Below are 21,328 nucleotides of genomic sequence, written 5' to 3' on the forward strand. Positions count from 1 at the left end.
TAGAATAATTTTTTTGTGTGTATATATATTATTGAATAAGTTATTTTTAATAAAAATAATTTAAATAACATAAAGTAAAAATATATGTTAATATTTTTTAATTTACTCTGTCAAGGGAATGTATCAAGTGATACAAATGCAAATTAGTGTTAAAAAATTATTAAAATTGATTCTTTAATTTACATAATATATTAAAATAAGTATAATTATAAAAATTTTAAAATATAATTATATGTAAAGTATTACAAAATAATGACAAAAGTATAAATAGTAAAAGTAAAAAGAATATTTTTTTTCGTAGATTTGTTTTAAAATACAATAAATATTGTTATTTTGTATCTAATCATCTAATAGAATTATTTTTAAATAAATAGGCTCCTCATCATTTGTGGGTGTAAATATTTTTTCTTAGAAAACTATAAATTGTGAAATGAAGTAATAGTGGTAATAGTCTTTTATATATATATATATATATATATATATATATATATATATATATATATATATATATATATATATATATATATATATATATATATATATATATATATCAAATAGTATGGAATTTTAATAGTTTATAACCTAAAATTTGTTATGATAATATTATTATGACACTTTTAATGTAGATGTTTATTATAGGGATAAGTATTATTTTGATCTCTAACGTTGAGGGTCAGAATTGAAACCATCCCTAATATAATTTTTAATTTAGAATCATCCTTAACGTTTTTTTTTCTTACTAAAATCGTCTTTTTAACTTTTTACGAACAAAAATACCCTTTACCACTACCAGCACCTTTACCACCACCAGCACCTCCCTTACTCCACCACCACCACCTCCCTTACTCCTATCAAATACTAATAATTAGAATCAGAATCACATTCAGAAGCAGAAACAACATCAAATTTAACCACAAAATCAACACAAAATCAGAATCAGAAGAGAAACAAAGCAAAAACAAATGCAGAAGCAAAAGAAAATGCAGATGCAGAAGATGAAGCAGAAGCCGAAGCAGAAGAAGAAGAATCAGCAGCGACGGCTCAGCAGCGTGGTCTCCCTACAAGGCCCAATGACGACGGCAACAGCGACTCCAAGCTTTGCCGGCGTCGTCCCCCTTCCCCTTCCCCCCTTCCCCCTCTCTCTTCCCCTTCCTCTTTCCTCTCGTGTTCTTTAGTTTTTATTTTATTTTATAATTTTTTTATTTATTAGAATAGGAGTAATTTAGTAATAAAATTAAAAATTTTATTAAAAAGTATAATTTTAATATGAAATAAAACATTAAGGATGATTCTAAATAAAAAATTACGTTTGAACGATTTCGATTTTCACCATCAACGTTAGAGACCAAAACAATACTTATCCCTTTATTATATTTAATTAATACTTTATATTTTCATTAAATAATAATAAATTAAATTAATTAATTGTGAGAGTTATGGTTTTAATTTTTATTTTTTTAAAATACTTTATTAAAAAGTTGATTGGTTAATTTCTAAATTTTGTTAAGTAGTCAAAATTGATGATATGGTATCATTAGAGAAAAAAACATGGCTTAAATCTAATGTATAAAGAGTTAGTATCAACTTTCATATAATAAAAATAGATAGATAGATCCACATTCATTGCTCGAATAATTCTCGGTTTTACAATCATACAATTTAGCTACATGGAGATGTTAACCAAAGGAAATGGTTATAAATACAACATATCAACATGTATATTGTTACAAGATAAACTCTACAAGAACAAAGAGTGACGGTTCAACTTCTGTTTAACCAGTCACTTGGTAATCCAAATTCTTATAACATGGGCGCTAATACCAGCAGTGAACCATGATTCACTCAAGAAGGCATTTTTAGCAGTTAGTGGTAGTAGTCTATGATTCTACTAATTCTAGGCAAACATGAGAACCTTCTATCTTGTAGTCCCAGTGCCAGCTTCCACTCTCCATCCTACTCTCTTCAATCGGATCTAACTGAATTGCTAAACCTGAATTAACACAAATCATGTTTTGTGAACTTGTATCAGTATTTACTGTCTGGAAAGTAAAAGGGGCATGGGTGTTTGTGAGTTGAGAAAACTTTTTTGAGCAACGACTTGTTTTGCACAACCTATGGCTAGAGTAAAAACCATTCAACTAAGGATTACAAAGGCATTCAGATTCCGAATAATTATGATAATTGATAGCAAAACTACACATGTTACTCTCTCAGGTTTAAAGAACAAAGGTAAAAGAAGTTATAAAGTTGAAGAAAAGAGACCTGTGTTTCCTTGCGTGATCTTCAGCTTGTAGCCATCTGGAACTTCATATACATGATTTCCCTGTGTCGGCGAAAAAAAAAAAAAGAAAGATTGATTAGGATTGTTTGTTGTTAGTTTATAGTTTAATGTAATCTTTATGTCCTATTGCTGCTTTTCGGGATTCTATTTCAAATTAATTCTGGGTCAGTCAGATCAGATGGTTCAAAATGTGGAACCCTTTGTATTTAGAAAATTAGGGCGCCATAATAGTATTTTGGAAAAGTAGCTGTGGCATGTGCGTTCCATGAAGGTTTATATCCTATTTTGATGAGAAATGTCAAGATGCTGTGGCCATCTTACCATGCGCATCTATCATGGCAACTGCCAACAGTTTGGGTCCAATGGAATTGGAAACCCTTTGGTATATGGAGTGAATATATTAGGATCAAAACCCGAGTATTTGATAATTGTATTGCATGCAAGTGTACAACGAACATAAACTAATTTTAGAGAGTGCAAATTTAAAATTAACCTGTAAGACAACATCGGTAGCCTCAAATTCAGCATTTCCGTGCAGTACTATCTTAAGTACTTCAGACCGCTGTACATCATGTTTCCAGTATATGTTTTCACCACAAGTCCAATCAATTCCCTTGTTCAATACCTTAACATTCTCCAATTTACATTTTCCACACCTAGCAAGATAAAGGTCCATAATATTGTAGATGCTCACAATATATAATACTGTTAAGCTAAGGCTGGATCTAGAGGTAAGATCATGAAAATAAAGAATCAAGTATTTCTCATTAATATAGGAAGTAATACCTTTGCCCGTAATGTAGTATGGATTCACCATTCTCATTGATCTTCATTGAGCCCATTGCATTTTCAGCTATTACTATTAGGCTTCCATTGAGCTGGAATGAAGTGACCAAAATCAGCCTAGTAACTAAGCAACTCCATGCTACATAAGTTAACATGGTCTACTTGAGAAGAAAAGAACCTGAACATTCTTCCAAAAGAACTCTGCAACCTCAATTTGTAGCTCTGAGCCCTCGGCTATGGAACCGCCATAAAACTATTCACAAGGCAAAAGAAAAAAAATAAAATTTAATTAGATCCCATTCTTTCTACAAACAATAAAATATGATACATTTCATAAAGCATAAGACTGTCATGTTTCAAGCAAATACCCTATAAAAAGAAGGGACTAATCCGAATAGTATGGAGAGAATTTGTGACAACACCATTCAGGTGGAGATAAACATGGCCTACTTAATTAATCATGGCAAACAATCTCACTAACAGTGCAAATGTGCCTCAAAGATCACTTGATACTTTGTTTGACCCGTTTGCAGGTGAAACTTGCATCAAACATGTTTGAAACCTATGAGATCATCATAGCTGGAAAGAGAATAGTGCTACCTTTTGTCTAGTGATTTCCCAAAGAGGACCAAGTGCAGGATGTAGAAGGATGAGAAGTGGTGGTTCCGAATTGACATAATTCTCATTAGCTTCAATCTGTGGTAAACATAACATCACACAGAGCAAACATAAAATAAAATATCCGAAGGTACTACTCTAGCTGGAAAAGTCTATTATGCACCACTTTCAAACTTAAATGCATTAACTTATAGTATACAACTTTCGCAATGGCAAACTATAATATGGAATTGTACCCAACTAAATGCATAAACCACAAAAATAGTGTGTACTATATATACCTCAGGAAGTCTTATATCGCATTGTGAAAGAAGATCATGGGCATTTCGCAAGATATCTAAAAGAGCTCCGTCAGGTGTCTGCATATAATTGCAAGACATATTAGAATATATATTTAAAAGCAAATATCAATTAACCCAAGACATGACTCTTGATTGCATCTGTTCAATTTAAACTTTATTAGGAGCTTAAATAATCATAATTCTTGAAAAAGCATCTAGTGTGAGTAATTGGGTGGTTCTAAACTATGCAGTTATCACCATATGGTGCAAATTTAATTTCAAACTGAGAATACGAAGCTGCAAGGAAAAGATAGAAGCCTACACAGTCCATATGGTGCTATGAACCCAGAAATAAAATATATATTTCACATGATCAGAAACACTAACCTGGTGTAAAGACTTGTCTCCTTGTCGTCTCTTTTTCTTGGCAGATGAAGTAACTCTTCTCCTTTCATTGTATACGATAAATGTGTCTAGCTTATCTGCTCACAAATATATATGATATTAGGTTCAATGAAACGGATGGTTTGTCAGACCAAATAGATAAGTACACAATATTACCTTCTACACCATTGTAACACCTAGACGAGTATACATTGGAAAAATTGTCTGCTATATTTTGCATTGTGCACTCTAGTCTACCACCTAAGACACTGGTAAATCACAATAACAAAGGGTGATAAGTTAATAATATATATAATGCAGTAATCAACAATAATACCATGATGTTACAGGTAACATTGCCTGAATAGAAAAGAAATAAGAGAATATATAAGCCAAAAAGATCGAGCCAAAGAAACTGTAAATCTACTATCAGTAAAGAAAGCAGGAGTCACTTGGTAAGGATACTATACATAAAATTATTTATGAAAAATACCAATCTTTTAAGAATTCCTGTGCATTAAAGATTCATATTTTTAAGCCTGGAAAAATTTTCTACTTTTACTCTCTCAACAAATGCCACTAGGCCTCATTAGGGTACTCATTAAAGAATTCCTTTATTTTTAGGCCTGGGAAAGAAGCCATCAATTTAACTTGTGGTTTTGTTTATCCAAAATTTAGAATTTCTAGTTCTATCAGAACAGATATATAAATTAGTGTCTAGTAAAGACTAAAGACTAGAGATGGTGTTGTAATTTGGCAACAACTGCTGTGATTTGAAATTGATACCTACTTTGAAATTTCTATTAAAAATTTAAAATAATTAGAGAACGTAAATGCCTCAGTTAAAAGCCAATCAATAGAACAAGGGAAACCAATAAAATTCCATTAACAAGTTCTTCAAGGAAACACATACCTACGGTGTCTTCCGAACTGATCTGCATATACTATGGGCTTTTTTGTATTTAGCACCATTCCTGGTAAGCAATTTTCATTCTTACTTGATCCAACTAGCTCGGCAGAAGGTAAATCAACATACAAGATGTTTGTATTGGCTGGGAAATCTGCCTGCAAACTTGATCAAACAGAAAACAAATTTGATATTTGGATAAAGAATTCGAACTAGAATGCAGACTACAGATGGTACACAATGACTGAGAATAAATTCAATCAACATCATCACATGAACTGATATTGCAGGAACAAACCAATAAGTCTCAATTTTGGCCAGATAAATTCGGAGAGCACACAACTTAAGGCTCTAACATGGCATTTTATTTTTCTCAAGGGCATGTCAAATTGCAAATAAGTGATGTGGCTGTTTAGCTGATATGATAATCTCCTTAAGAAAGAAATCATATGACATCAAATGCATTCATTTTTAACATGAAATATATGATTCTGCTTATCTAAAGCCTGTAACTCTCCATGTGGTTGCAGGTTTAAAGGTTTATATACACATCATTGTAGATGTCTTATCATTCACATGAAGATTGTTAGTGACTCATAGTGTGTCATTACTATAGCTTAAGCATCAAATGTTTTGAAACTGCATACAAATTATCACATAAAAAAAACAAAATTTGAATTTGGAACACATTAGTTTATCCAAATGATGAAAGGTAATAACAATTTTATGAGGTATGAAATATATATGAGTAAACTACTAAAATAGTACTTGAAAGTTCATATCAGTGACAAAAATAACTCCAAAAGATACAAACTACAGAGTGAATTGCCGACATTTAAAAAAAATGAACAAAAAGAAAATATAGAGATCAAATTTTGCTCCGATTTTTTGCACGCACTTTCTGAATAGTTATCCAAATGTTCCCGCAAAAATTCGGATTAAATGCACAAGTGACTTACTAAATACAAAAAATCATTTGACAGTTGTAAAAAACAAATATGATATTTTTTTGTTATTTTTGCCACGTTTTTAAAATCTTTCGAAAGCTTATTTGTTATTTGTATCTTTTGGAGTTATTTTTTGCGGTGATATAAATTTTCGGATACCATTTTGTTAATTTAACCAATATATATTAAGTACAGGAACATCAAGTACCAGGTTGGAGTGCAAGGTCCATCAGTAATTCCAAACTTGTCAAACTCAGTGTATTCAATGCATGACACAACATATTCCCAGTTTCCATCAAGATTTTTCTTTTCCATCAGCACATTAATTCCTTCTGTGGCACCTGAGTTCCGCTTACAAGATGCGAACCCCATTCTCTGTTAAACATGCAGTCCAATTATGAGTCAGACTCTACCTTGCTTAATTTAATATATATCAACGAGATGTCTTACCTAGAAAGAAAAGAAGTCATAGAGGGAGGACAAGATTTCTTCTCACTAAGAAAGCTGCCATTCTATCTAACATTAGCAACTAATTTTGGTCCACCTTTTTGTCTCCATTTTACCCAGTATTAATACCAAATATTTTTAACTACTCCACAAATGATCTCAACTGCTATCTCTCTCTGTCTCTCCAAAGTTTATAATTCCTCCACTAACCTTCTAGGCTTCTACTATATATTGCTCCAGCTTATTTGCACCCACATTTTGCTATACCACTTATTCTCTCATCCAGTAACAATACATAAACTTAAAAGTTTCAGATTCACATTTGACAGGCATTAATGTGCTTATCAATTCGCTATGATGCATGCAGATGGTGCCTTGAAATGACTTGCAGATTGAAAGGGTATGTAACTTTTTCCAGGGAAATAAGAAGTTGAAAAATATCTGTTAAGTTGCCCATATCTGAAATTTATTAGATAAGGTACCACATTACAATTAAGGATGATGCTTTTCTTAATTATTAATTTATTATTATCTTTTCTTCTAACCAAAATTAAAAAGAGAAGAGGCTATCAAAAACCATTAATTATCACATGTATACCTTGCCAAAAACCAATAAAAAAAGATTTACGTGATGATCTATTAAAACAACTTAATCCTACCTTTCCTTGACGTAAACCAATGCCAGCTAAGGCTAGGAGAGTTAAATCTGTAGCTGCCACAACATTACTGTAAGGTAATCATTCATCAGTATCAGTGAGCTGTATAAACAAGATTTCTACTAGAAATTTCAATAGTAGATAAATAAATAAAGCACGAGGTCCATGACAACAGACCTGACTTGGCGCAGTGTTGCACCTTTTCTTCCATGACAACAAAACCATTTGAAGATGCCTTTGTCATGAGCAAGTTTCCATATGACACCATGACCACCAGGCTTGCTCAACGGAATGAAAGGTTTGGTGGCCAACCACTGCCCATCTTCTGCACCAACAACCGGAACAAGAGGCTGCCAATTTACAAATAGATATTTAGTAATTTGCAAAATAAGATTATCCCTTCTCAGAAGCAATGGCACGGTTTAATATAAAACCTGTTCAAAAAATTGGAAAGTTGATCGACCTCTTCCAAACCATGAAAGTCTTTCGCACAGAGATGTGACATGTTCATGGTTGTTCTTTGCAGAACTTGTCATTATTGCAACAGGAGTGATACATTGTTTCCCATATAACTTGAAGTACAAGAATTCTCTTGCCTTGCAATGTGAAGAGCACAGTTAGGAACATTGAAGCCCCATAAATGATTAATTTGTCTCTCTGTTTCTTTTCTTTCTTTTCTTTTTCTATGGGGAGTGGGTGGTTAAAAATCTACCATTTATTAGCAAGAAATAAGCAAACAGGTTAAGATGATTGAAGAGTACCTGAAGATCTCTTACAAGACCTTCCAGCAAAGTCCTTCCACAAAACGGTAACATTGCGGCAGGAAGGCATTCACCGGTGTTAGAATCGACTAAACCAAGCCTGTCCGCAGAGCCTCCCAAAGGATAAATTTCGCCTAGGTCTGGCAAACCCTAGAAGGATAAGATCATATTATTTTCAGGAACGTAAGAAGCATCAACAGCATAATCCAAAATATGAAAACAAGAAGATCATCATACTAACCTCTATACCCCATAGAGCTGCCTGAGATGCATAATCCGTATTTTCAGTGAGGTCAACCCCCTTTGGTGCATCGATTCCACAAACCCGGCATTCTTGCATTTCATGCATGTGCTGAGACCAACTTACATTCTGCCTGTCATGTAATTTTTCAACAAGAAGCTCCAACGTCTTTATCTGGTATCTGCAGAAGAGTTAAATATAAATTGAACAACCAATTGTGTATATGCACTTCATAGAGTGATAATATCCATTCAAGGATTTAAATTGCAGTCCACAACGGTATCAGGCTGCAATTGCGAAACTGTATTAGGCCGCCGCAATTCAAGAAACAAACACAAAAATCATTCACACCCCCAACGACCACAATACGCATCGCAAAAGTTGCAATGCCTGCAGTCACAACAACTGAAACAGTAACCCTTGATCCGCTAAACACAAGAATTTTCATTACTTCTTCCCGAAACATAGCACACTGTAAAATTGATAAAACCTTAAGTACTAGGTAATAGACATTCAGCACAGGCAACTGAATTCAGAGACTTAACATATACATATACATGAAGATAATGCTTTCCTTAATTATTAATTATCATTATCTTTTCTTCTAACCAAAATTAAAGAGAGAAAATAATGCTTTTCTTAATTATTAATGATTATTATCTTTTCTTCTAACCAACATTAAAGAGAGAAAAAACTATCAATTAAGTGAACAACGTACCCTATAATTCCTCCAATGCAATCATAGAATCTTTCAATCTCCCCTAAACTCTCCAACAAAGATTCCAAGTTCCTAATTTCTTCATCGTCCAAAGTCACCGTTGTGCTCCTCCCGAAACTGGCACTGCCGCCATTGCTTCCATGGGAGTCCAAGCTCTCTATAATCTCCGCTAGCGCATAAAGCGCGCTCTTCACGGAGGAGCTCGTGTTCGCGGTGGCCGAAGTGGCGGCCTCCACTCCGTCCACGCCGGAGCAAAGCACGTGCTCCTGCCCGGCGGCGACGAGGCACTTGAGCAGAAACAACTCGCCGGAGGACATCCGGAGCGACTCCAAAACCCTACTCCGGCCGGAACGGAAGAAACGGCGGACTCTGGAGTCGGTGTCGAGAAGTCGGAGCTTGTCGTGGAGAGTGGCGCAGGCGGCGAGGCTATCGCGGAGGGCGGAGAGCCTGGCGATTTCTCGGCGGAAGTTGAAACCCGGCGGTGGCGGAGAGAGTTCCAAGTGCTCGGTAGAAACCCGGGCGACGCGGCAACATAATGGCGACGACGAAGAAGAAAAAGAAGAATTAGAAGAAGAAGAGAGAAACTTAGTAAAAGAGAGAGAATTAGAGTGAGAGTGAGAGTATGAATTTGAATTTGAGGTTATGGAAGACGAATTGAAGGAAAAGAGGAAACGGTTATTGTTATGAAGAAGAGAAGTGGAAGTGGAAGTTGAATGAACCATTATTGTTTTCAACTGAATTTATAAGCTGACTACTGAGAGGGAAAGAAAGGTGAAGGAAAATAGAATGATGAATTTATATATGGGAAGGAGGAGGTATCGCTGTTCTGTTGTGTTCAGTATCAGGGGAAGATGCCAGAGGCATATACCTTCCCAACGAACTGGCCTCTTTTGCTATTCGAAGGACAAGAGAGTGAATATCAATGAGGAGGGAGATATTGTTAAACCTCACTTATTTTATTTCCTATTTCCTGACTTTGAACTTTGAATCAATCAACTCATTTTATTTATTTATTTATTTATTATTTGATAAAATATACTGAGATGTAAACAATGTAAGATTTACATTTCTTCTCCAAAATAGAAATGGATATTTAAACTGATCTAAATTAAACATTAAACAAGTAGATCTATTTTTTACAAGTAATCAAATTTAATTTAAATTGTATAATATACTATAATATTATTATTTTATTATTATATTTATAATTTTATTTATAATATGTTTAATTTATTATATAATTTTATATTATTTATATATTATTATTATATAATAAATATTTTATGTTTAAAATATAATTTATTTATTTATTTTAATTAATTTATAATTTTATTTATATTATTATATTATTATCGATTTTTAAAAATCTTATTAAAACTTGTTATGTCATTATTAATTATTTAAAATTTGATATTGAGATTTATTATTTTTGATAAAACTACAAATTTAATTCGATTCAAATCGTTTGAAATTAGATTGAATCGTATCGAATTTTTTAAAAAAAATTATTTAATTTAAATTAGATCGCAAATAAAATTAATATTTAAATTTATTGAGTTGTTATAAAATAAAATAAATAATTTTATTTGTTTAATGGTTAACGCCTTAACGGTCCAAGCTTGTTGCATGTGGCGTTGGGGTATCAGAGGTCTATCCTCTCTTTCCTCTCCGGATTGGCTGCCCGTATTTCATCCTTTCTCTCTCTATTTATATCACATTATTATTTCATATTATAATATACTATTATATGATTTACACACCAAAAAAAAAATACTATTGTATGATTTTTCTAAGTAACATACAATTATTTGCACGTGATAAAAAAAAACTTATAGAGTTCTCACATAAATTTTAAAGTGATTCTTAAAATTAATTATTAATTAAATTTATTCAAAATTACATTTAAAATTTTATAGTGGTTATTGGTTAGATTTGTCTATAACGCTAAAATATGAATATAAAAATATTAGTTCAGCTATATATTTAAGCTATTTTAGCAATAAATTTAATTAAGTTGGTTTAAATTTAACAAAAATTACTTTTATTAACCAACTTATTATCACGCGCTTTATTAACGTAAACATATTATTTTTTGTTTTTGCGTTCTTTTTGTTTGTCTTATTCTTTTTTTTCCGTATTCTTTTTTTTTCGTCTTTGCATTCCTTTTTCTTCTTCTTCGTGTTCTTCTTTCTTCTTTTTCGTATTCATCCTTCTTATTCGTCGCATTCCTTCTTCTTCTTTTTGTATTTTCTCTCGATCATTGTTCTTTTATTGATGCTGTCATTACTGCGTTTTTTCTTTTCCTCCTTAGTTTAATTGAGGTTCATATAGATTTAGAAATGAATTCGATGTGATTTTGTTGATGATTGAGTCTTTTTTATTGCTTGTTTAAAACTGAACTAATTTTAATTCATTTGTGTGTTAATTGAGGTTCATTTGGATCCAAAAATAGATTGGATGTATTTTTATTGATGATTGAGTCTTTTTTACTACTTGTTCAAAACTGAGCTAATTTCGATTCATTTGTGGATTAATTGAGATTCACCTTATGCTGTTTTTAAGTATTGACCAAGTTTTTTATTCCTTAAGTAATTTCGGTTCATTCTTTAGTTTGAGGTTCATTTGAATCCAAAAATGGATTGGATGTGTTCTTGTTGATAATTTAGTCTTTTTTACTACATGTTTAAAACTGAACTAATTTTGGTTTATATGTGTGTTAATTAAGATTCACTTGATACTACTGTTAAGTATTTATCAAATTTTTTATTTCTTGAGTAATTTCGATTCATTTCTTAGTTTATTCGAAGTTCATTTGGATCCAAAATGAATTCAATATGTTTTTATTAATGATTGAGTCTTTTTGGCTGCTTGTTCAAAACTGAACTAAGTGAATAGAATGGAGTGGTATCTAATGCAATTGAATAAAGTGATAATGAATAATTTCATTCTTCTTTACTAAAAAATTTTGTCAATATTTATGAGCAGCAACAAGTGGACCTTATTTAACACACAAATAAAACAAAATTAGTTCAGTTTTTAACAAGTAGTCAAAAAGACTCAATCATCAATAAAACACACGTCGAATTCATTTCTGGATCCAAATGAACTTCAATTAAACTAAGAAATGAACTGAAATTACTTAAGGAATAAAAAATTTAGTCAATACTTATCAACAGCATCAAGTGAACCTCAATTAACACACAAATAGAACGAAATAAACTAAAAAATAAACCAAAATTATTTAATGATAGCACTAGAGAAAATCAAAACTAATAAAGATATTAGCAAAATGTTAGTGTTGTTGGTGATGACGATAACGAAAAAGAAGAACAAGGCGTGTGATTTGAAAAGCGATAATAACAATTTGGTTAGATTTAATTAAGTATTTTGCCTAGATGTAGAAATTTATTCTAAAAATATAAAATTATATTTATTAGATGAGATATAAAAGAGATATTATATCCGAAGATATTGAATAAGTGTATTTTATATTTATCCTAATAAAAAGGACATAACTTATTTTTTATTATTCTTATTATTTTTATTATTTTTTATAATTATATTTTTTATTATTATATTTTTTTTAAAAAATTTTAAATAAAAAAATAAAAATAAATTAAATTTTCATAATTTATTTTAGCCTATCCTTAAATAAAATACAAAAATACTAATTTTTATACATATATCTTTTATATTTTATTATTAATGTCTTATCTTAACATATTTTCGTAACCAAACGCAACCTAAGATATTTTATGTCCATTGCTTATCATCCCAAAGCTGAATTTGACTAATTTTTGTCACGTTTGCACTGTAACCACTAGCTGATGACCGATGTGGTGAAAAAAAATTTATTTTTATAATTTGGCTTCATCCCTCCTTTTAAAACCCTAATCTCTAAATTATCTTCAAATTGTATTCAAATCTAAATTATTACTCGCATCAAGAAATACTCATTGCTTCTTCCTCGTCATCCTATCTTAAACCATCTTCTTTGCTACGATCATCACTTTTATATTTTCCTTTCCATGTGTTAATTTGTTTGCAATGCTCAATTGCCCTTGAATTTAAAAGGTAGATTGTTTGATGTGCTATTTAAGTTTTTTCTTATTTTTCTTTTATCTTATAAATCATGCATGTAGTTAAACAGGCATTCTTAAAATACCTTATAAAAAATCAACTTACCGAGTCATCTATTTTTCATTCATTGCTATTTTAATTTGAATTTTTCCTTTTTTTTTCGTCTTTTTTTTTTCTTATTGGATGGTACCTTTTGAAACAAAAATTGAGTGAAAGTTTAATAATAATAATAATAATAATAATAAGGGTTAAGTACAATTTTGATTTTTAAGACATAGGTTGAAAATTTTTTTCGTTTCAAATCTTTTTTTACATACAAAATCATTCCCAAAGTTTAACTTAGTTTTAAAATTGTCTCTACCTTAGGGACTAAAATTATATGAAAGTAACGGCGAAAATTGAGACAGAGGTGTATCGTGAACAACTTTTTCTTCTTCCCTTCCCCCTTCTCATTTGTAGGAGCAGAAACACTCTTTTTGTCTTATTTTTTATTTTATAATTTTTTTGTTATAGATAATTTAATCTAAAATTTTAATATTTAAATAAAAAAGACAATTTTAAAATATTGTTTTAAACTTTAAAGACGACTTTATATAAAAAAAATATTAAAAACAAAAAAAAATTAGTCTATATCTAAAAAGATTAAAATCATGCTTAATAATAATAATAATAATAATAATAATAATAATAATAATAATAATAATAATAATAATAATAATAATACATGAATGTGGCTTGATAGCCTAAAGAGACATACTTTCATAAAATTGTTAAATTATTATAAAACATGAATAAAGGCTAGTCACATTAATAATAATGCTATTTTGCATAGTCCTATTTTTAATATAAAGCAATTGAGTATAAATTTAATTCTCCAAGTAAATCTAAACTATTTAGTGTCGTCAAAAGATCTATATAGTCACATTAATAATAATGCTATTTTCCTCATTAATATATTGTTCTTGTTGTTGTTTGTATTTTTTTTGTTAGTTGATTTGTGCTCTTAAACTTCTTGGTTAAGTTCTTGCATGCTGCTATAGATTCTGAGGACTCTTGAGTTATTGCTACGATAAAGATTTTTTATACTCTTGGTATTCACAATTTTTTGTGTTTTTTTAGGATTTTATCTTTTTGCTTTCATGCCTCGTAAAAATCACATGGCTATGGTTGTGGATAACAATCTAATTGTTGAAGATTTTGCTAAATTAGATTTAAGTTATAGTTCGAATGATGATTCTATGGTCAATAGTTTCGGCAACTTTTCTCGTGAATATGCTATTAGATTCGTTGACTTTATGTTCAACTTTGGGTTAAGCCATCTGATAATAGGACTATATTTGGGATCCTACTCTTTTTGATAAGCCCTTCTCCAAACCTCATTCTTTTGGATTATTATTAGGTCTCGACAAGATTATCAAACTTACTTTTGAAGCTCTCGATGTATAATGATCAAAATCGAATTAGTGATGGAATCGGTTAAGGTATTAGTTTATTAATTTATTAGTTTAATTGATAAATAATTGGTTAAATCCATAAAATCAGTATCACATATATAAAAAATATAAAATAATTAAAAATTTAAAATTAAAATTTAAAATACATATTTTCACTAATATTTTATAAAAAATCAAGTCTTAAATTCAAAAAATAATCAATATAAAAAAGATATAATTTATCAGTAATATTACAATAGCATCTTAATTTGATACAATAAAAATAACAATTAATTCGCAAAATCTATCATCTAACTATAATATCAGTAGATTTTAATATTAAGATCAAAATAAATAACCTTAATCACAATACTAGCATTGAAATAGATCAAACAAATTAATAAATTTTTAGTGAAATTTATATTTATATTAATAATGGTATATAATTAAAATATAATTTGAGAAATAGAGAATACAAAATTAAATTAAATTACATATCTATAAAAGAAGAGTGCTAGGGAGCCAGCAGATTATGTGATTTGTAGCCATCAAATAACCATCAATAATATTTTTAATAGTGTGAGATTACATCTAATGGTGTAAGATTACTCAATTTTTCTTTGATGGTTTAGTGCTGGACAAAATTTAATAAAAGTGCTGGCCCCTTAGATTTTCTCATCTATAAAATTATGTAATTGAATGTATACTATATAATTAATATTTGTCACATAGATTGGTAAGAAGCTTTATGATTGAGTGGCAAGTGTGACTTGTAGCAACTTAAAGGGTCTTGGTTCAAAACTTAGTGAGAAATTTTGAATATTTTTTTAAACTGACCGGTTCAGTTAGACTGATTTTCATCAATTTTGATCGGTTTGTTTCGGTTCTTATCGGTTCACAACGATTTTTTCTTTAAACGGTTCAAAGAGTAAACCAAACCTGTTTAGAATTAGGTTCACTGGTTTTTTGATCGAACTGGCCAGTCCGATTCGGTTTTTATAACTATGTTCCAATGGTAGAATTTTAGTTGAGTTTTTTGAGAAATCGTCCTATTATGTAGGTCACACCCTTATTCTTTCCCGGATGAAACGTTAAGAGTTTCCAAGGACGAATTTCAAGTTGAAAGCTGCAATCCAAGTTAATAAAATGTGGCATAATTGCGAGTTTTCAATATTATTTGAGGAAGATGGAGACTTTTTGAAGAGGTTAGAGGTTGTTGGAGTTGTTGACATTATTCGTACTTCTGCAAATTAACTGTTCACTTTTCATTTTTTTCACATCTCCTAACCACCATATATAGAACAACCCTCATCACACTTCCGCCATATGAGGGATCTTTCAGAAGAAAACACATGCAAACAGACAAAGAAAGCATAGGTATAGATAGTAGCTATAACAAATAGATCAAGTAGCAGTTAATAACAGTTAAACACATAGGCACGCCAAAACAAATGCAAACCCAAGTAAAACATACAAATACATATGATGCATGTCTGCCCTCTGATCGATGAGATTCATCTGTCGGTTATACAGCCAAACCCGACATGTCCGATAGCGAACCCTGTATATAACACCACAACACGGAATATGTATTACTCGTCCACCCATGCCGGTGTTTCACCCAACCTAGAGTAGGCATTACTCATCTACTTAGGCAAGTGCCTCAACCATAACTCAGATAGGGATTACTCGTCCATCCTCAGGCCATGACTCGGATAGGAAGTACTCGTCTACCCTCGGATAGAAATTACTCGTCTACCCTCAAAATCACATCTCGGAAAGGAATTACTCATCTACCCTCAAAATTACATCTCGGATAGGAATTACTTGTCTAACCTCGAATAGGAATTACTCGTTGATATAAGATTAATGTCGGTCTAGAATTTCTTCTCAATAAAAAAATCACTTCGTTGCAAATATAGTTCTAAACCGATAATTAACCCTTAATCAGAGTTTAATTTTATTTGTCACAAGTGCAAACCAATAAAAATAACCGAGAGTATTAAATCTCGGGTCGTCTCTCAAAGGAATTGTAGTGAGGTATGCGTGTTATTGGTTATGAGGTTCAAGGGGGTGGTTTGCAAATAAGAAGGCAAGAAATTAAATGGCAAGAAATTTAAATGAAAAGAAAGTAAATTAAACAACTAAATATAACAACTACCAAAGAGGCATTCATGGCAAGGATTGAGAATTAAGGCTTTCTATCCTAGTCATTAATCATAACACAATAATTACCAAGAGCTAAGCCTATTACGTTATCTTCACATTGGGAGAAAGTCAAATATGCCTAGTTAACCCCAATCCATAAGTAATGTTAATGGAAATAAGATTAACTAACAACTCTAGATTACCAATTTAAATTAGGTATTAATAACTCAAGATTGCCTAATTTCTCTTTCCAAGCCAAGAATGCTCAAAATCTACTCTAAAGTCCAACCAAGTATTTTGTCAAACACTTGGAATGTATAAAAAGAAAGCATGGTAAAAGGGTAAGAATAATAAAATCTAAAACTACCAAATGCAAGAAAATAACAATAACAACTCAAATAAACACTAAAAGAATATCAAACATCAAATTGCATTGAATGAAATTGGATTAACAAGAGTTCATAAACATAAAAATGTCCAAAATGATAAATTAACAAGATAAACTAAGAAAATTAAGGCAATAGAACAAAGAAAGGTAGAAGAAACTAGATGAAAATAAGAATTAAACCCTAAATCTAAGAGACAATCAAACTAAGAACCCTAATTTCTAGAGAGAAGAGGGAGCTTCTCTCTCTAAAACTAACCTAAAACATATTTCCTACACTACTCTAATTGATTCCCCCCTTCTTCCTTCTTGATTTCAGCCTCAAATAGCTTCATAAATGAGTTGGATTTGGGCCTGGATGACTCAGAAATCGCCCCAGCGTATATGAGGTCACGTGCCGCTTGTCACGCGTACACATCAGTCACGCGTACGCATCATCTGGCAACTTTTCTTATCACGCGTAGGCGTCAGATGCGTCGCCTTGACGAGTTTCTTCTTCACGCGCACGCTTCAGTCACGCGTATGCGTCGCTTTGAATCTTGCAACTCCTTATTTTCTATGAATTCGACATCTTGCATGCTTTTTTCTTCACTTCTTTTATCCATTCCTTGCTTTTTAACCCTAAAATCATTAACAAACATATCAAGGCATCGAATGGAATTAAAGTGAATTAAATTTAACTAATTAAAGGCCTAAAAAGCTTGTTTTTAACCGCTAAGCACAATTAGGAGAAATTCATGAAACCATGCTATTTCATTGAATAAATGTGGGATAAGTTGATAAAATTCACTAAATTCAACACAAGATAATCCACAAAATTAGGGTTTATCAACCTTCGTACACTTAAACCAACCATGTCCTCATGCTAAACTCAAGAAAGAGACAAGGGGTATCAACATTTATTCAATACAAACTATCTATATGAACTCTATCTAAATGCAATCTATCTAAATGCATGTGACTACTTGTTCAAAATAAATCAATTTCAAAAAATACATATATAAACACAAGGGCTAAAGCAATAACAAAGATCAAATCCACAACTGATTAGAGTTATTGAAAAGAATTTACAAACTTACAAGATAAGAGATTATCATAGGTGAAAATATGTAATTGAGCAATCGAACCCTCACCGGATGTGTATCCACTCTAGTCGCTCAAGTGTATAGGGTTGATTCACTCAATTCTCTTCTAATCATGCTTTTCAATATTTATTTTTCATCTAACAATCAACAATTATTCAATGTATGCATACAAATATCATGAGGACTTATCCAAATGTTGTAATGGGGCTAGGGTAAGGTAAGGATATATATGGCTAAGTGAGCTTGAGATTTGAATCTTTGATTAACTTAAGCTCTCACCTAACACATATAACAACCTATACAATTCTAATACAAACTTAACTACCCATTCGTCATTTTTTCACACACTCATGCATTCTTTTTAATTCACGACCCATATGCAATGATTATTATTGAACTTTTCTTTGGGGCATTTTGTCCCCTTTTTATTGAATTCTTTCTTTTTTTATTATTTTTTTCTTTTTATTTTTCTCTCTTTTTTTTCATTCAACTTTTTTTTTCAATAACATAATATATACAAAAAGATTAATGCATATGTTTTACATAATTAATATATGAGTATGTATCCAATTCCCAACATTTTTAACAAAACTACAAAATACACTTTTATCTCACCCAATGTTCCCCAAATTTCCCACACTTGAATGATAAACACTCTCACTAGTCTAAGCTAACCAAAGATCCAAACAAGGGACATTATTATTTTTCACTCAGTGGTCGTGATGTGCTAAAATTAAGAACAAAAAGGGATTAAAATAGGCTCAAAATTGGTTAACAATGATTGACAAAAGGTAGGCTGTTTGGGTAAGTGAGCTAAATGAAACGATGGCCTCAATCATATAAATACATTCATACACAAAATAAAGGACATAAAGAATCAAACAAAGTAAAGATTACAATCATAGAAAGAAAATAATACACACAAGAAGGAAAATAGTGGTTAATATGATGTAACCACACAATTAGGTTCAAAACTCACATGCTTATGTGTTCTTAGCTCAAAAACCATGTTCCATAATATATAATTCAAGAAAGTTCAATGAATTTTTTTTTACTCAAATCAATTGGGGGTGTTAATGCCCTATTAAGAATTATTTTCTTCAAAAATTTCATTATTTTGACTAAACTTATTATATATATGCAAACTAGAAAGATGCAACTAAAAATTCTAAAAGACCTAGATAATAAAAGAAAAATAAAATGTGAAAGTGTTAGGATTAGAAATTTGTCACCCAAAAACGGCCGATTCGGACGAACGACCTCCCAACACTTAAAAGTTTGCACCGTCCTTGGTGCATGCAAAGATGAGCAAGGGGATACGGCGAATACATGAGTTGCCACCTCCAGCTAGTAGATCAACTAGCTGTTGCGTGTTCTTTCTCCCGCTTCTATTTTTGCTTATGATGACTCACCCATGAAAAATAGAAAATAGCACAGTAAGATGAGAAAATGCAAAAGCAAGGAAGCGTAAATTGTTGGAATGAGGTAAGAATCACTAGAATGAAGTGAGTGAATTAATGTGACATTGATAAAAAATGGTGTGTGAGTTCTAAGTTGCAAGCAGTTTAGAACACACACTAGCATAGAAAACTATGTCACAACTACACAAAAGAGGTATGTACTTCACTCATTTTAGTGTGCTTGAAATACTTCAAAGAAACTTGTAGGTTAAGGTAAACAAACAAGCAATAAAGAAGCATGAAAGCACTCAAGCAAGAATCAAGTAAATGTGAAATGGATGATGAATGGGCATTGGTTGATGTGCAAGAGAATTCAATGAATCAAATGAAATATAGAGCTCACACATCAAACAATGACACACATTGAAGTTTGTTTGCATCACCTAATTGACATGAAGTGGGACACATGGTTGCTATGTATCTTAGGAAAAGAGAGATGGAAGTTAAAATCATTCACATAGCAAGCATGGTCCATATAGTTCGAGAATTTCAAAAAGATGTTCCTAGGTAAGCTTACAATCCAATTTCACAAATAGAGCATTATGCCAAAATGACTAATATAGATGGTGCACGAAATTGTGATCATCAATGGCGCCATCAACATGGTACGCTCAATTGCAATCTCAACTCTTTATCACAACTTCGCATAACTAACCAGCAAGTGCACTGGGTCGTCCAAGTAATAAACCTTACGCGAGTAAGGGTCGATCCCACGGAGATTGTTGGTATGAAGCAAGCTATGGTCATCTTGTAAATCTCAGTCAGGCGGATTCAAATGGTTATGAATGTTTTATGAATAAAGCATAAAATAAAGATAGAGATACTTATGTAATTCATTGGTGAGAATTTCAGATAAGCGTATGGAGATGCTTTGTCCCTTCCGTCTCTCTGCTTTCCTACTGTCTTCATCCAATCCTTCTTACTCCTTTCCACGGCAAGCTGTATGTTGGGCATCACCGTTGTCAATGGCTACAGTCCCGTCCTCTCAGTGAAAATGTTCAACGCGCTCTGTCACAGCACGGCTATTCAGCTGTCGGTTCTCGATCATGTCGGAATAGAATCCAGTGATTCTTTTGCGTCTGTCACTAACGCCCCACAATCGCGAGTTTGAAGCTCGTCACAGTCATTCAATCCTTGAATCCTACTCAGAATACCATAGACAAGGTTTAGACCTTCCGGATTCTCTTGAATGCCGCCATCAATTCTAGTTTATACCACGAAGATTCTGATTAAGGGATCCAAGAGATATCCACTCAATCTAAGGTAGAACGGAGGTGGTTGTCAGGCACACGTTCATAGGTGAGAATGATGATGAGTGTCACGGATCATCACATTCATCAAGTTGAGGAACAAGTGATATCTTAGAACAAGAATAAGCTGAATTGAATAGAAGAACAATAGTAATTGCATTAATACTTGAGGTACAGCAGAGCTCCACACCTTAATCTATGGTGTGTAAAAACTCCACCGTTGAAAATACATAAGTGATAATGGTGATCATTGGCTTCGGCCCCAGAGAGGGAACCAGAAGAACCAAGATCTGATCTAAGATAGCATAGGACTGATCAAAGATGAAAATACAATAGTAAAAGGTCCTATTTGTAGAGAACTAGTAGCTTCGGGTTTACAAAGATGAGTAAATGACATAAAAATCCACTTTCGGGCCCACTTGGTGTGTGCTTGGGCTGAGCATTGAAGCATTTTCGTGTA

General features: G+C 31.8%; 1 protein-coding gene across 1 annotated transcript; it reads right to left on the reverse strand.

Moving 5' to 3' along the window:
- Positions 1–1,592: 1,592 nt before the first annotated feature.
- LOC112715329 (UTP--glucose-1-phosphate uridylyltransferase 3, chloroplastic) lies at positions 1,593–10,021 on the reverse strand. The gene is made up of 17 exons (XM_025767087.3): positions 9,028–10,021; positions 8,310–8,490; positions 8,069–8,218; positions 7,742–7,903; positions 7,485–7,657; positions 7,311–7,377; positions 6,413–6,579; positions 5,264–5,422; positions 4,528–4,619; positions 4,354–4,448; positions 3,967–4,044; positions 3,668–3,763; positions 3,246–3,320; positions 3,068–3,159; positions 2,775–2,937; positions 2,263–2,323; positions 1,593–1,990 (listed from the first exon to the last, which is right to left on the reverse strand). The coding sequence occupies exons 1-17, from the start codon at positions 9,747–9,749 to the stop codon at positions 1,878–1,880; spliced, it is 2,646 nt and encodes an 881-aa protein (XP_025622872.1). The 5' UTR covers positions 9,750–10,021; the 3' UTR covers positions 1,593–1,877.
- Positions 10,022–21,328: the final 11,307 nt, after the last annotated feature.

The sequence above is a fragment of the Arachis hypogaea genome, chromosome 10 (genome assembly GCF_003086295.3).
Source record: "Arachis hypogaea cultivar Tifrunner chromosome 10, arahy.Tifrunner.gnm2.J5K5, whole genome shotgun sequence".
Lineage (NCBI taxonomy): Eukaryota > Viridiplantae > Streptophyta > Magnoliopsida > Fabales > Fabaceae > Arachis > Arachis hypogaea.

Bases quoted from the DNA above. Each gene is read 5' to 3' on its own strand.
- LOC112715329 (XM_025767087.3), bottom strand. From the start codon at position 9,749: ATGGTTCATTCAACTTCCACTTCCACTTCTCTTCTTCATAACAATAAC. The intron at 8,491-9,027 runs GTACGTTGTTCA...ACTCTTCTGCAG, and splicing joins TGCATTGGAGGAATTATAGG to ATACCAGATAAAGACGTTGG. The intron at 5,423-6,412 runs GTACTTGATGTT...TGTTTGATCAAG, and splicing joins GGACCTTGCACTCCAACCTG to TTTGCAGGCAGATTTCCCAG.